The sequence below is a fragment of the Marmota flaviventris genome, chromosome 16 (genome assembly GCF_047511675.1).
Source record: "Marmota flaviventris isolate mMarFla1 chromosome 16, mMarFla1.hap1, whole genome shotgun sequence".
Classification (NCBI taxonomy): domain Eukaryota; kingdom Metazoa; phylum Chordata; class Mammalia; order Rodentia; family Sciuridae; genus Marmota; species Marmota flaviventris.
In genome coordinates this window covers 50,518,201-50,534,599 of record NC_092513.1, presented here as the reverse complement: position 1 = coordinate 50,534,599, position 16,399 = coordinate 50,518,201, and the positions used below count along the sequence as shown (strand labels likewise).

Genomic DNA, 16,399 nt, shown 5'->3' with positions numbered 1-16,399 from the left:
TTTTTATACAAATGGAGTCTTATTGCATAGTACTTTCTAATTTATGATTATTTTTGGAAGAATTTGAAAAGAGAAATGGGACATTTTGGTTTTGTTGTTGTTGTTTGCTAGTCTGGGGATTGAACTCGGGAATGCTCTACCACTAGAGTTATATTACCAGTCCCCCCCCCCCCTTTTTTTCTTTTTATTTTCTTTCTTTCTCTCTCTCTCTCTTTTTTTTTTTTTTTAATTGAGACAGGGTTTCACTAAGTTGTCCAGGCTGGCCTTAAACTTGCCATCCTCCTGTCTCAGCCTCCCAAGTTGCTAGGATTACAGGCATGTGCCACCATGCCCAAAAAAATGTGACACTTCGTTAATGAAATAGTGGTTAGTTCCAGTTATTCCGGAGGATTTACAAAGTTTTAAAGGATGATTAGGCAGTTTGAATTTATTTTGAAAGTAGGTTTTTTTTTTTTTTAATATGTTTTTTAGTTGTAGGTGGACACTCAGCACCACATAAAAATAAATGAAAGTAGATTTGACTAAAGGAAAAAACAAAATATACAAACTGAGTTAAAATGATAAAATCAGAATGATATTCAGGTAGTACTGAAGCAAAGAAAAAAGGTTAAATTAAAGGAAATTTGTTTTAATGTAAACACAGTCTGTATACTCAGGACTCCTAGAAACTTCTTTTCTCCACTACTGTCAACTGCAGTTTCTCCATCTTTCAAACACAGACCACAAGGTGAGATCTTCTGTAACAGAGCTAGTTACAAGAAAAAGAGAAAAGAAAGTTGATGTTCTTTCCTCTTCATCCCTAGGCTACTGATGCTTTAGAAGAAGGACCAGTAAATCTGCAAGTATGCTTACTGGCTCAATTTTTACCCATTTTGAATTTGATCTTTTTTTTTTCTTTTAAGTTGTAGATGGACACAATATTTTTATTTTATTTATGTATTTTCATGTGGTGCTGAGGATCGAACCCAGTACCTCACACGTGCTAGCAAGCACTCTACCACTAAGCCATAACCCCAGCCCTTGATGTATTTTTTAAGTTATTTTATTTTTTTACTCTCTTAAATCAAACTAAATAACTGCACTGGTTATGTTACCCTTTCCATAGTCTACCTTGACCAATGATAAAGTTCCCTCTAGTGGTAACAAGGGCAACAACAAGATACATATTTGCTGTAGGAAATTTTTTTTTTTTTTTCTCAAAAGGGACTGAAACAAACTGACATAGCCTGTTAATTGATAGCCAAAACATACCTAAACCCAATAATTCATGGCTCTCTTTGGGAAGAGTTTCTACTTCAAACAGCTTCCAAGTATACCTTTTCAAAGAGTACTCTGGTTGAACTAGAAGACAAAGGAGAAAGGGACAAGGAGGAAATTTAAATCAAGACATTGCTAACAAAAGAAATATAATGGAAGTAAAGCTAATGGTTCATTTATCTCTGTATTGCTTTACAAATTATTTAATTTTGAGAACATGGTAGAATTCTGTGTTGTCAGATCACTAGTTTAGGATTATTTCTAGGTAAGAAGTTAAGAATACAAGAGAACAAAAGTCCTTTCTAGTTTTAAAACTCAGAAATTCCCCATTTTGGTTTTTAGCTTAGCAGTTGGCCCCTATAATACATCCAGACTCATTGCCTTATGTGCTCCAGCGTAAACCCACTGTTTTGGACAGATAGATTTTTTTCATTCCTTGTTTCCATTTTTTATTTCATGCTGTAAATCCCACCAAGCACCTCACACATTCTAGCATATGCTTTACCACTGTGCTACACCCCCAGCCTAATTTACTTGGAATTTCTTTTTCCTATCTCCTGACCATTTCACTAACTGCACTTACCAATAGGTAGCCAATCCATGGCCATTTGTTACATTCAGTTGTAATTTCTCTTTGTCTCCTTGAGCTTGGAGCCATTCCTCTGACTTTCTGTTTCACAGCATTGTTATTTAAGAAAACAATCTAATTTTATGTTTTAAAAATAAATCTTAGTTTGGATTTGTCTGATGGTTTCTCTTTACTAATTGAAGCATGTGTATGTTTTTAACTAGTGATAGAGAGAGGCAACAAATAGACATTTCTTCCTGGCTTTTCACTTTGCTGTATTCATAGTATTTTGCTTCTAAAATTAAGAGACATTGGTCAAGCCAGCACTTCCACAGCTCATTTAGCTGCCTTTATTTAGTTATAACCATATCTGAATTCTTGAATCATATTGACTTAAAATGTTATATTTTTGAGGGCTGTGGCTGTGGCTCAGTGATAGAGTGTTCGCCTGGTACATGTGAGGCTTTGGGTTTGATCCTCAGAACCACATAAAAATAAATAAAATAAAGTCCATCAACAACTGAAAAAAATATTTTTTAAAAAATATATTTTGGGGTATAAAACTTAGAATCTTGATCAAAGCAGGAAAGAATGACACCAATTTGACATTTTCTGTAGGGAAAGGGAAAATGGTACATTTTTCCTTTTTTTCATGTGTTATAAAGAGATAATAAATTTCAGTTTAGGGGTCTTTTCTAGAATCTTTGAGGTAATTATTCAGAAATTTCAAAACTACAAAAGAAACTTTTTAAAATAAAAAGTTGAGAAATTTTGTTAGAGTTTGGTTATTTGGGGGTAGAGGAATATTTATGTCAATCTTAATGTAAAATCTACTTATTTTCCATGGATATTTCACTGTCTCTTACAGGAAGTTTATTAGATTTCCTTAAGGAAGGAGATGGAAAATATTTGAAGCTTCCACAGCTGGTCGATATGGCTGCTCAGGTATTTGCATATAGATATATCAACTTGAATTGAAAGTTAACCTTTAAAATGTGGAATAATCTTACCTAAGTAATACGGTTTATGTAGAAAAGTAAAGGAATTTTAGAACAGAAAGGAACATTGGAGATAATCCAGTGTGAGCTCCTAGTATTACAAATAATATAGTATCTAAAGACCAGAGGGATTTAAAATTTACAAAACTTGTTCATAGCAGAACATATTAAAACTAGCTATGGAACTCCCAGTTCAGTGCTATCCCATATATTATGACCTTTTAGAAAGTGTTTTCACAGATACAAAATCTATATATATTTCAACAGATAAATCTGAGAAAATTAAAATGGCTGGTTACTGTAATCCCAATAACTCCCAAGGCTGAGGCAGGAAGATTACAAGATCCAGGCCAGCCTTAGCAATTTAGTGAACCTCTCAGCAACTTAGTGAGACCCTGTCTCGAAATGAAAAAATTAAAAGGATTCAGGGAATGTAGCTCAGTGGTAAATTGCCCTGGGTTAAATCTCCAGTACAAAAAAAAAAAAAGCAAGAAAATTAAAATGGATGAGTGCTCTTCCAAAGAATATATTAGAAATCTAAAGTGTATGCCGAACTTTTTATTTACTATGGTCCTAAACAAGAATTAAAATGGCAATATGCTGTTAAGAATGAGTCTTTTGAGCTGGGGTTATGGCTCAGTGGTAGAGCGCTCGCCTAGCACGTGCAAGGCCCTGGGTTCAATCCTCAGCACCACATAAAAATAAATAAATAAAGGTACTGTGTCCATCTACAACTTAAAAAAAAAAAAAAAAAGTAAAATACATCTAAATATCATGCTCCTTACCAAAAAAATATATATATTAAAAAAAAAAAAGAATGAGTCTCTTTAGGCTAGACAGAGTAGTACACACTATAATCCCATTGAATCAGGAGGCCGAGGCAGGAAGATCACAAGTTTAAAGCCAACCTCAAAAGCTTAGGGAGACCCAATCTCAAAATAAAAGGGTCTAGGGATTGTAGCTCAATGGTTAATATGCACTCCTGGATTCAGTCCCTGGTACCAAAAAAAAAAAAAAAAATCTTTTTTAACTCTTCTGAATTTTTTGTTTTAAAGTGTAATGTTTCTATTCAGATATGTTATAGGTGTTCGAAGGGCCTTTTATTGAACTCAGTTGACATAACTGGTAATGCAGCTTTTACTTCTCAGTGAGCTTCCACATGGCCACAGAATCTGGTAGTTTAGAGGAACTTTATACAGAGGAACTACACATATAACACTGGCATATGCCAGGCCATGAGGTCAAAACTTCTAGATACTCTGTGTTAGGGTATCTGAACCTTTTTTTTTTTTTAAAGTCAGGTACATGTTTTAGGTTTTAGGAGCCATATACAATCTCTGTCAGACCCCATCCTCCTCCTCCTTACAACTCTTTAAAAATAGAAAAACCATTTTTAGTTCTCGGGCAATATAAAAACAGATTGCAGGGCACCGTTAGGCTGCAAGCTCAAGTTTACTGTTTTCCACCTGTGCTTACAGGACATCTTAGGCTGTGCCTGATGTGAACTTTGATAGACTTTTATCCAGAAGTTCTAAATAACCCTGTGACTTATCTTGTCTCCCAACCACTGACACAGAAAGACATTAGGACATTGAGCTGCTAATGGTTACTGGATACACTGAGTGGTGCCCTCAAAAAAGGTGTTAGATTTTTGGTGGGTTGTTTGGTGGTTGTGCTGGGGATGTGTCCAATTTTTAAAAGCTGGATTTAGCCTGCTTTTTTATTATAGTGTTTTCTATTTTACCTACTAGCTCCTAAGTAATATGCCTGTTACTATCATCTCCTTTTGAGATATATGATTTTTCCAGTGATTTATTAAACATTAACCAAAATTATCTTCTCCCTGGTTCCTTCTGCATCATGTTTTGTATGTATCTGTTTTTTCCTTTCCAAGATTGCTGATGGTATGGCATATATTGAAAGAATGAACTATATTCACCGAGATCTTCGAGCTGCTAATATTCTTGTAGGAGAAAATCTTGTGTGCAAAATAGCAGATTTTGGTTTAGCAAGATTAATTGAAGACAATGAATACACGGCAAGACAAGGTAAGAGTACTTTTATTTAAATGCTTGTAATCTATTGTCCTTTGTTTTTTTTCTCACTTAAAACTCTTTTCAATATGCAGTTTTATAGAGTAAGAATAATTATAGGTTCTCTCAGAAGAGTCACAAAAACATTGATTTTATTCATAAAATTATATATAAGGAATACTACTGTGATTTTTTGATAGTTATTTCCTACAAGGATTTGGCTAGGTGTTCTTTGCATTTCAAGTATAATTAATAATAGCTTCTTTACATTTATTTTTAGCATATCAACAAATATTTTTTTTTTTAAATTTCTTTCTTTTCTTTAACAAACTTCATGAATTTTGGAACTCTTACCTTAGCTTAGAGGTTCTCAATCAAGGGACAGTCACTCTCCAGCCCCAAGAGACATCCAACAATGTCTGTAGACATTTTTGGCTATTACAGTGTGGAGGCTGCTGTTGGCATCTAGTGAGTAGAGGCCAGGCCTCTAAACATCTTGTACTGTACAGGACCCCCAATAGCATCTTTTAATAAGACCTTTGTGATTGTACTAGTGAAAACTGATCTTCTGTTTGCCAAACAATCTAAAGAACTTATTTTATATTGCTATGCATACATGTATAAGTAACTTCAAGATACCCATAAACTTAACATTATAAGTGTATAAATTCATGTTTTTATGTACCCATAATGATTAGTATAATGCCTGTGCATAAAAGTATGCACTAAATATTGGAGTCAATTAATGTGAGCTTTTAAAAGTGATGGCACAATAAAATTTTCCAGAAATATATTATAAAATTGAAAAGAAACTATGGTTGAAAATCAGTAGCCATTAGAATCTAATAAAATATTCCTTTATCAGCACATAATTAGAAGAACTGCTGGGTGCCAGACTGAACTTAAAAGTTACAGATTTTATAATCCATATTTTTTACTTACTAGAGCCTCTACCTGTATTTTCTTGAATGATGTTCTATTCCTTCCACCAACTTCCTTTTTTTAATCAGTACTATAAGGAAGAAATGTGATTCATTTTAATATAAATTTCAAAAATTAAAGAGTTTTCCTCATGTCTCTTCTATTGTTAGAATTTGACACTGATGATGTATATAGTAAGGATATTGACAAAGGATTAGCACTGCTTTTACTATAGTTACAAAAGTAGATTTTTAAAAAATTATTTATTTATTTGTTTGTTTGTTTTTGTGCTAGGGATTGAACTCATGGCTTTGTGCATGCAAGGCAAGCACTCTGCTAACTGAGCTGTATCCCCAGCCCACAAAGACACAAAGATAGACTTTTAATAAACAGTTAAACAAGATTGCCAATATGTTTTTAGGTGCAAAATTTCCAATCAAATGGACAGCTCCTGAAGCTGCACTGTATGGTCGATTTACAATAAAGTCTGACGTGTGGTCATTTGGAATTCTACAGACAGAATTGGTAACAAAGGGGAGAGTGCCATATCCAGGTAAGTTTGCATCTCATTTGCTCTTGGTTATCCCATCAGTGACTTTTTTTTTAAACTCGAGATTGAACCTGGAAATGCTTAACCACTGAACCACATCCCCAGCCCTTTTTATTTTTTGAGATAGGATCTTGCTAAGTTGCTTAGTGCCTCAGCCTCCTGGATTATAGGCATGCACCACCACACCCAGCCCATCACAACTTTAATAGGAGTATGTTAGGAGCTGAAACATAAAGGGAGGATCTTTATTTCTCCTTTTCCAAGTCCCCATCTGTTTATTTTGGCATTGGATGGACAGCAACCATAAGAGTCACAATCCTGAGATAGGGCAGGGGAGGTGTGCCTGAGGTCCATCTTAGCTTTCTCCTTAGAATGTTTTCCACAAGTGCCTTTTATCCATACCATTATCTCAGATCAGAAGCATATCACAAATATCCTGCTGTATCCCAGGTAATTGTTCTTTTCTATTAGTGTGATTGATGTATTTTTGTATATATTTGCCCTATTTTCTTCAATAGACTTTTTTGACAATAAATGTATCTGTCATTACTAAAGGAGAAAAAATTAAAATGGCTGTCTCTTAAAAATAAGCTTTGGGGGTAAGAGGAAATTTTAGCTTATTTGAAATTCAGTGACAATTGAATATTTGTTTATTCTGTTGCCTCTTAAACTTTTCTACTGAAATATTCTAATAGTTGAGAGTGAAAGTATATAAAATCCAATCTTCAGGAAAAATAGCTATGCTACTCCTATGGGTTTTACGTATATATCCTTCCTTTCTAATATCTTCAACTTTAGAGCTAATGCCATCAAATTTTATCTCCCACTTTTCCCGTTTTGCTATTATTTGCTGATACCATTCAAGTTCTCCTCACTTAATACTGACTCCCCATCAGTCTTTCTATTAAAACTCCATTCATACTTTAATTCATGGCCATCTTAATACATATGTCAGTTACCCTAGTCTCTTGCAGCTTGTCTCCTCCTCCTCCTCCTCCTCCTCCTCCTCCTCCTCCTCCTCCTCCTCTGTAATCTTCTCACTATTCATACCTTAAAGGTTTAACATACCCAGTAACTGCTCACCTCTCAATTGCAGTTTAATATGTCTACTGTCAACTTACGTCTTGCCAGCTGTCTCTACTTCAACCATAGAAATTTCTTCATATTACCAGGATATTCAATCCATTGAGTCTACCACCGGTAGCTATCCCTTATACCCCATTAAATTTCATGGTCAAGCATTATAATCTCTGCCTTACATTTACAATTTTTTTTCCTTTGCCTTTTCTCAGTATTGTTGGTAAAATCATAACACTAGATAAAATCTAGCTCTGCTTTCTCTACATGCAATATGGTTGGAGGAAAAAATACAGCATGTTAAGTAGTTTCATTTGGAATTCATATAGATTCAAATGGAAATTTCAGTACTGTTTCTATGAAATTAAAAACACATTAGATGGACATAGAAGACAAGATTAGTAGATTTGAAGGTACATTAATATAAAATATCCAAAGTAATGCATAGATAAACTGCTTGGAAAAAATAGAACAAAGTGAATGAAATAAAGTGGGGCATAGTGAAATTTCAGGTCTAATTTATATGTAATTGGAGTCCCAGAAGGAGATGAGAGAAAAAGTGGAAGAACAATTTTTGAAAAAATAATAGCCAAAAACTTTATAAATCTGATAGTGCAGGGGGGTGACACAACCCACAAATTTAATAAACTTAGTCATTCTTAAGCAGGATAAATTAAAATAAACTCAGTGAACTTCAAATAATTATATCATGATCAAATTTTAAAATCAAAGCCAAACAGTCATAGAGATGTGTGGTATATTATCTACATAGTAGCTAACTCTGTCAGGATATGGACACTAGGAAAGAATGAAATGGTGGCTTCAAAGTACTTGAAAACTGCTGATCTAAAACACCAACAATAAAAGTATCTTTCTGATTTTATAATGCATGAAAAAATACATTCTATGACCACACAGAGGACAGGGGGCGGGGCAGAGGTAAAGGAATAACAGGTGACTCGAAGTTTCTTTCATTGTTTGGAAAGCATCAGAGTATTTATTTAGAATGAAGAATAATAAACCAAAGAAATGTTATCTTGACAGTGACCACTAATATAATAAGAAAAGGTAAAGGAAAAAGCTAGGACAAGGACTAGGGTTTAATGGAGTACTATTTAGCATGCACCAGGCCTTGGGTTCAATTCCTAGCTCCAAACAAAAGCTAGAAGAGGAGGGTAAAAAGGAAATATGAAAACTGTTTGCTTGCTCAAAATATAAAGCCAGAGAGGAAAAAATAGATGGGAAAAAAAGTAAATAAATAACAGAATGGTAAAATTAAAACTACCTATGTCCATAATTACATAACTTGTAAGTACACTAAACATTTTAATTAAATGACAGGTAAGACTGGATTTTAAAGGACAGAAAAAGATACACTGTGCAAATAAATGCTAAGCAAAAGAAAGACTGTGTAGCAGTAGACTTTAAGGCAAGAACTATTAGTAGAGATAGAAAGGGGCATTCATGATGAGAAAAGGGTCAACAGGGAAGAATAAAAATCCAAAATGAGTTTGCAGCTGACTACATAGCTACAAGATACATAATAAAAAATTAATATGGTTGGGATATCCTGGTTAAATTAAATGTTCAGACAAAAATCCAAATACAATTTGTAGATTGTCTTTTTTTTTTTTTTTTTTTTTTTTTGATGGTGCTTCGGATCAGCCTAGGGTCTTGTGCATGCTGAGGACTTTCTCTACCACTGAGCTACACCCCAATTCTCAGCCTGCCAGCCTTTAAAAAGAAGCAAAAGACACTATATAAGCATCATTGTCTTGGATGATTTGAAGAGGATTCACGTGTAGCACAGACCGATCCACTGCAGGCTCTTCTCAAAGCAGACTGTTCATTGTAAAGTGACAGCTTGTTTGCTAGTCTTGTTGTAGGATAGTAATAAACCGTGGCAAAGGCAAACAAGTATGAAATATTTAAATTTATTGACAGAGTGCTAAATATTTCCTTTTAAGTATTAACAATCTTAGAATCTTCCTATCTCCTTTTTTTACTGAGATATTGGGGAGAAAGAACTTTGTGCTATGTTCAGGTAGTTGTATTTCATTATGAAATTCAGAAATTCCTTTACAGGAAATAATTCTCTTCCTGAAGATAGTATTTCTTTTTTTTTAATATTTATTTTTTAGTTATAGGTGGACACAATGTCTTTATTTTATATTTATGTGGTGCTGAGGATCGAACCCAGTGCCCCATTCATGCTAGGTGAGCGCTCTACCTCTGAGCCACAATCCCAGGCCCCTGAAGATAATAGTATTTCTACCAGAGGCCATTTCTGCTATATTGTACTTATGTAACTGTTGTCATAAAATAATTCATTAGTTGTGATTGTCAGAAAATTCTGAAGGGTAAAGTTTTGAATGAAAGAGTTTATTGATAATTAGGGCTGGGGATATAACTTAATGGTAATAGTACATGCTTAGCAGGAGCAGGGCCCAGGGTTTACTCTTTAGCACCTGACAAAAAAAGAATTATTGGTAATGGAAGGTTACTTTTGTATAGGTTCAGGCTTATTTAGATTGATTAATCTTAACAATCTGTTAAGCATAAAATTTTAAAAAAGGCATAGAAGTGGGGGGAAAGTTCACCAATTATAAGTTAGCACTCATTGAATGTTAAGTACCTGCTCCTTTTCTCCTCCTCCCAAAGAACTTCTGCTTATATTTCTGTGTTGGGTAAAATATAGTGGATTTCAGTTATTAAAATCTGCTTACCTAGATGAAAATCACAGAAAACTTCTTTTCAAGTGTTGGACCCCAAAGTAATAGTTATGCAGTTTCTTTTAATATTTTTTTAAAGGTTTTTAAAGAATCACTTGTTCCTCATATTATAACTAAAAATAGAAATAGAGATAATAATTTAATCTCATTACATTGTTTTAAGAGAATCATAGTCTATGAAAAATCTTATTGCTGACAGTCAGTTTAAGATTGCAGAAGATATGAGGAATAGCTTGCCTTGTGGATAGGCAGGAAATGGGGGGTGATATAGGAGATAGGAGGAATGATGGGTTTGCTGTCGTGGTGAGACAGCCAAGCCTCTGCCAATGCGGGGTGAGTTGCCAGTGGTGGAAGAGGGAAGTTTACAAAGGAGTAGAAGAAAGGAACTGTGTGTAATAACAAGAAGAAAGTCAAACAGATATATGAGATAAGGGAAACTGTTTCAGGGAGGTGACTCAATATAATTATGTAGTTAGTATATTTAGCAAAACCAGGACTGAAATTCTTGGAATTCCTATTTGAAAGTTCTTTCAGACACCATCTGGCCTCCATTCTTCAAGTGTGCCCAAGTTAGGCATTGTTAAACATTAATATCAGAAATTATCTTACTTCAAAATGGTACCCTGAATTCTCATTAACTAAATGGGATTGGCTTTTGAAGAAATTAGTGTTGAAAGTAAAATTTTAGGCAGAATTAAAAATTGAACATGTTTAAATATAGATTAGCATTTTCTAAGTTTCTCTGGATATACTCTGATGTCTAAATTGTATTTTTTATTAAAAGAATCTTTTACTAAATAAACTTAACATACCTTCATATACAGCTAGTGGTTAGGGGATTTGTTCTGTTTTGCTAGTGATGGTTAGGATCATTTTTTTTAGGATTTTTTTTGTCTTTAACGTTTGAATGTTGTGTGTTAGGTATGGTAAACCGTGAAGTGCTGGAACAGGTAGAACGAGGATATAGGATGCCCTGCCCTCAGGGCTGTCCAGAATCTCTGCATGAATTGATGAATCTTTGCTGGAAGAAGGACCCTGATGAAAGACCAACATTTGAATATATCCAGTCCTTCCTGGAAGACTACTTCACTGCTACAGAGCCACAGTACCAGCCAGGAGAAAATTTATAATCTGGATTGTAATCTGGGGGTTATAATCCTAGTAGCCTATTTTATATGCATAAGTCTGCCAAAATGTAAAGACTTGTGTAGAATTCCTCACTTTATGTACAGGAATCAAAAGAAGAAAATCTTCACTCTGCATGTTTTAATGGTAAACTGGAATTCCAGATATGGTTGCACAAAACCACTTTTTTTTCCCCTGAGTGTTAAACTCTAAAGTACCAATGATGAATTTTCCAACTTATTTCAGGGTCCAAAGAAAATTTAGAGATAATATACTGAACAGTATGGGTAATCGCATGGTAAGGAAACACAACAAGGCTACTCTTTTCTTCGCCAAACTCAGATTGTTAAAAGAGAAAATTATTTATTGTTATAGACAAAAAGTGAGAGGTAAAATCTTATACCATAGTAAAATCTAAAATTAAGGAACGTCATGGGACCAAATGATTCCATTCCAGTTTTTAAGACTTTCTTGTGTTTATTATTCTCAAAGGCTTTTTTTTTTTTTCTCCTATGTGAAACAGTCTATATAAGTCTTAACATATGCCTCCTTTTGCTTGGAAATAGGCCATAATTTTCAAAAGCAAAAAGGTTAATACCTAAAACTTGATTAAATGTTAGACCTCAGCAGTGGAATTTGAAAGTATTAATGCACTATGTTCATACTCAGATTCATGGAACTGGAAAGTAGAAAAAGAAATTTCTCACTTCATTTTTGAAATAATTCACATTCAGGAAAATGAAAGTAACTGTAAACTCATCTTTTGTAAAGTTACATTGTTGTTTTTTTCCCCAAAGGCAATATATAATTGAAATTTTATTATCCAATCAAAGGGGAAATCTTTTAATCTTTAGCATGAAAAGTGAGACCCAGAATTTAAGCAGTCCATTTTTAAAAATAGACTTGGTACTGTAAGATTTGCTAATATGTTCTTATGGTGATGGGTGCCACAAATAGAAAATATCACTAGATCAGGGACTTGAACGCACTTTTGCTTGTATTGAATATAGACTAAGAGAGGAAAATGTATTTAAAAGAAATATGAGAAAAAGAAAATGTGAAAGTTTTACAGGAAGAGGGGTGGAATGTGATATTTAATGCTGTTGTCATGGAGTGGCAAAATGGCTTTGCTGGCACTCAAAGCTCCTCACTTAGCTGTTTCTGAGACTTCAAGAGTTATAAGGTATGACTGTAAAACTAATTTTCTTAACATACACACTGAGTGTTAGTTACATCCTCAAAATAGTGAAGTTAAGGCTTCACACTAATTCTAGTGACATAGTTTTTATGCAGAACAATTTTAGAGTTTTCAAATCCATGTTTAAATCTCCACTTTTTAATTATACTTAATGATTATCAATTTTTCCTTTTAGAATATAGTTGATTTGGGGAGGAAAATGTATTCTGCACAATAACAATCATTAAAAGGGGACAGTTTTTGCCCATTTAAAGTGCAGAAGTGAAAATACAAAATAAAGCTGATTTTTTTTTTTTAACTTGTAAAAAAAAATCCCAAGAATGAATTTCAATAGCAGCATTACTGGCTAAAGAGGAAAAACTGAATCTGATAAGTAGAAGTCTAGTATCTATATTTTAAAATACTGTACTATAGTTACACTTTAAAACACTGTATCAGGTTCCCATATTTTCAGTTTTAACTATCATCACTTAACCTGATTTAATCATTAAATTTAAAATTCTGTGCCATGGTTTATATGTTCAAATTCAAATCATTTTAAAATGTGACAAATGAATTTCATGCAAGTTGGCAATAGTTCTGGTACTAAAAATTATGGTTGTGTTTTCTGTTTACATAACCTATTTAGTATTATTTCCTGTGTCTAGAGGGCATTCCTGCAAAGAGTGCCCTCATTATTAACATCTACAACCTGTGACTTGTTTTTTAAAGGGCTTTATGTGAACTATGATGTAATTTTTCTAAGCATTTTAAAAAGGGTAACAAAAATCATGTACTAATTCTGATCAGAAAAATAAGCCAGGAAGTTGATGGTATTCATTAGATTTTAACTAAATGAAATAGTTCCTAATGATAACAATTATATAGTAAGGATAAAACACTAACTTAATGTGTATTCAGTTTAAATTGTTATGTATTTTTAAATTGCCAAGAAAAACAGTTTTGTACATTTGAAATTTTTTTTTCCAACAGCTTTCATCTTCAATGTCTTAATATAACCCTTACCAAAAAAAAAAAAAAAAAGGAGTTGGCAAAAACAGCCTTCTAGCACAAACACTTTTTTTAATGAATAGTAGCCTAAAACTTAATATTTTTATAAAGTATTGTAATATTGTTTTGTGGATAAATGAAATAAAAATTCTTGTTGAATGCACCTACATATCTTTTCGATTGCTGTTCATATTTCTCATTAATTTTTTAAAAATTGATATGTTCTGAATTTATTCTTTCATTGGGGAAAAAATGTTCAATTACTTGTAATTCCTGAACAGAGTTAAATCAGTTCTTTGTTAAGTTTAGAATACTACTGAACCTATTCTATGTGGTTAGTTTTCCATGTCAGGTGAGTGACATTTTTACAAATATTTTCTTGTTTTAAAATTGTACCAGCATGGGGAACACCTGTAAATCCCACCAACCCTAGGGGGCTGAGGCAGGAGGATTGCATGTTCAAGACCAGCCTCAGCAACTTAGAGCAAAATCCCTTCTCAAAATAAAAAATAAAAAGGGCTGGGGAATGTAACTCAGTGGTAAAGCACCTCTGGGTTCAATTCCCAGTTAGTGTATTACATAGAAAAATGTTAAGTAATTTGAGTGAAGCTATTCACAACCTATGTGAAGGATACAGAATGACCAGTAAAGGTCTTAATTTTCTAAAAATGTAAAATCTGTATATTCATGTGTGTTTTGCAATTATTTTATTACAGGTTTAACAAAAATAAAATTATATAATTGTAAATGGCCAATCAAATGCATTGATTGTGCAATTGTAATTGTGTTAATTACCATTACTATCATGTCATCTAAAATTGTTATTGGCCTTTTTCCTGATTTTCAAAAAATAACATTAAATCAGCACACATGCTTCCTTCAGTAAACATTCATTATTTTTGTAATATGTAATAGTTCCTCAGCTTAAGGATGTTTTCTAGTTTGCTGTTTGCCTTTTAATTTTACGTGTACTTTCTGACATTTAAGTTGTACATTTGTATGTTGTCAAAGCTATTTATTATGCTAGAAAGCACTTAATCCACCCTAAATTAAATGTTCATGTCATTTATATTATAATTTATGATTTTGTTTTTTAAATTTCAATTCTTGTGGAAGTTATTTAAGTATAAAATGTGTCTTTATGATCTAACAACTTTTTCCCATATAATTAATTTTTCCAGCACCAATCTATTGGTTCATCTATTCACACCTCATTTGAGTTCCTTCCTTGAATATATACATATTTACAACATCTGTTTTATCAAATTAACTTAATATTTCTGCCATTCACATAACCTCTAATTACTTTCACTGGATAGTACATTTGAATAATCAGTAAGGCAGCTTACCTTTTGTATTCATTTTTCTTTTTTTTTCTAATCTTGGTATCCTGATAAATTCTTGATAAAGCATAGACTTCATTTATTCACATTCCAAAAAAATTCAGGTGAGATATTGGTTGGGATTGCATTGTTTATAAACTAGTTTAATAAGAATTGGCCTCTTCCAGCTCAGTCTTTCCAACCCATTTATGTGAATCTTCACTTATAGTTAAGTCCTACAAGTTTTCTTTCAGGAATTAGAAGAAGAATCTCATCCAGTGTCTGACCACATTGCTCTAAAGCCAGATTCCTATCTTGTTACAAAAGAAACCAACATACAGAGACAGTGCATAAGGCCCAATAGTATTTATTTCCTCAAAATCAGCTCCTCTCTGCCCTTCCTCCAGAGTATATACTCTCCTCTTTTTTTGTGTTTTGTTTTGTTTTGTTTACATCAAGTTGAGTTTTTGTCACTGGCAACCATAGTCCTCATTCAAATTATTAGTAGAGAAAGGTATATTCATGATTAAAATAAGCAACCAGAGGCTCAGGTAGAAGGATGACAAGTTCAAAGCCAACCTCAGCAGTTTAGTGACACTTTCAGCAACTTTATCTCAAAATAAGAAAAGATGGGATGTAGCTCAGTGGTAAAAAGTGCCCCAGGGTTCAATCCCTTGTACCAAAAGCAAGGGAAAAAAATTTGCAACGTGTGTCAAATTCATCCATTTTCCCTCACCATTTGGACTGTCCTACTCCTGGAAGGCTGATCAGTACTTATTAGGCTATTTCCTTGCTCTCTGGATTCCTGTTGTGCCAAGTCAACAAGAGGAAGGTAAGAGGAAGCTAGAAAGAAAGGTCAAGGTATTTATTCCTCTGGCTCCCTTCCTGTAAATTTGGGTTGATGCCGAAGATTCCTCTCAATACATCCTCCCCCATACAGTCTCCTTTTGGAGACTGGTAGCTACATTCTGTATCTGACAGTGTTTTTGCTACTAACTACACTTACTGCATGAGTCCTTGTTCCCCTATTCTGCCCACCTCTTTATAAATATCTTTGATTTACCTTAGTTTGAGTGTGCCATCTATTCCAGTCAAACCGTGACTGGTATTTGTCACAGGTATCAGTAGAAAATAGAAAACTCAATTTTTATAAAAGTGGCAATTTAAACAAAACAGCAAATTTTTCAGTACAATAGCAACAAAGTATTTTTCAATTACGTTTATGTATTTTTTAAACTGGTAAAACTCCATTAGAGTATTTGATTAGCTGTACCACTCCAATTAAAGAATGAATGAATTATTCAATTCATGGATGAAAACAATAGGAATAGGAAGTAGAGGTGATAAGAAAAGGAAATGGTATAAAAAAGAAAGATATCTTAGTGTGTAAAAATTATTTGCAAGAATGGGCCCCTTAAAATTGGTCAAAAAAATGGGCCCCAGATCTCTAACAAAGAGATGCTGAATATTTAATTTTAAGGTGCATGCTGGGTGTTCCTCACTCCAAACCTTCCCTCAAATTGGGTACACAAGCTATGGGTCAGGAACGGAAATTACTAAGTACAAGAAAGGGTAGATTTCATGCCCTAGTTTAAAAGCAGTGAAGAAATAAACAATTCAGCAAAGAG

At 33.5% G+C, this 16,399-nt stretch overlaps 1 protein-coding gene across 4 annotated transcripts in view; it reads left to right on the top strand.

The window, feature by feature from the left end:
- The window catches only part of Yes1 (YES proto-oncogene 1, Src family tyrosine kinase), a 79,761-nt gene extending 65,235 nt beyond the window's left edge, over positions 1-14,526 (top strand). For 3 of the 4 annotated variants that reach the window (XM_071602876.1, XM_071602877.1, XM_027942920.2), the window contains exons 9-12: positions 2,694-2,770; positions 4,718-4,871; positions 6,199-6,330; positions 11,058-14,526. In XM_071602876.1, the coding sequence (XP_071458977.1) occupies positions 2,694-2,770; positions 4,718-4,871; positions 6,199-6,330; positions 11,058-11,266 (572 nt within the window). In that variant the 3' untranslated portion in view covers positions 11,267-14,526. The other variant, XM_071602878.1, reaches the window with a different exon arrangement.
- The last annotated feature ends 1,873 nt before the right edge of the window (positions 14,527-16,399 follow it).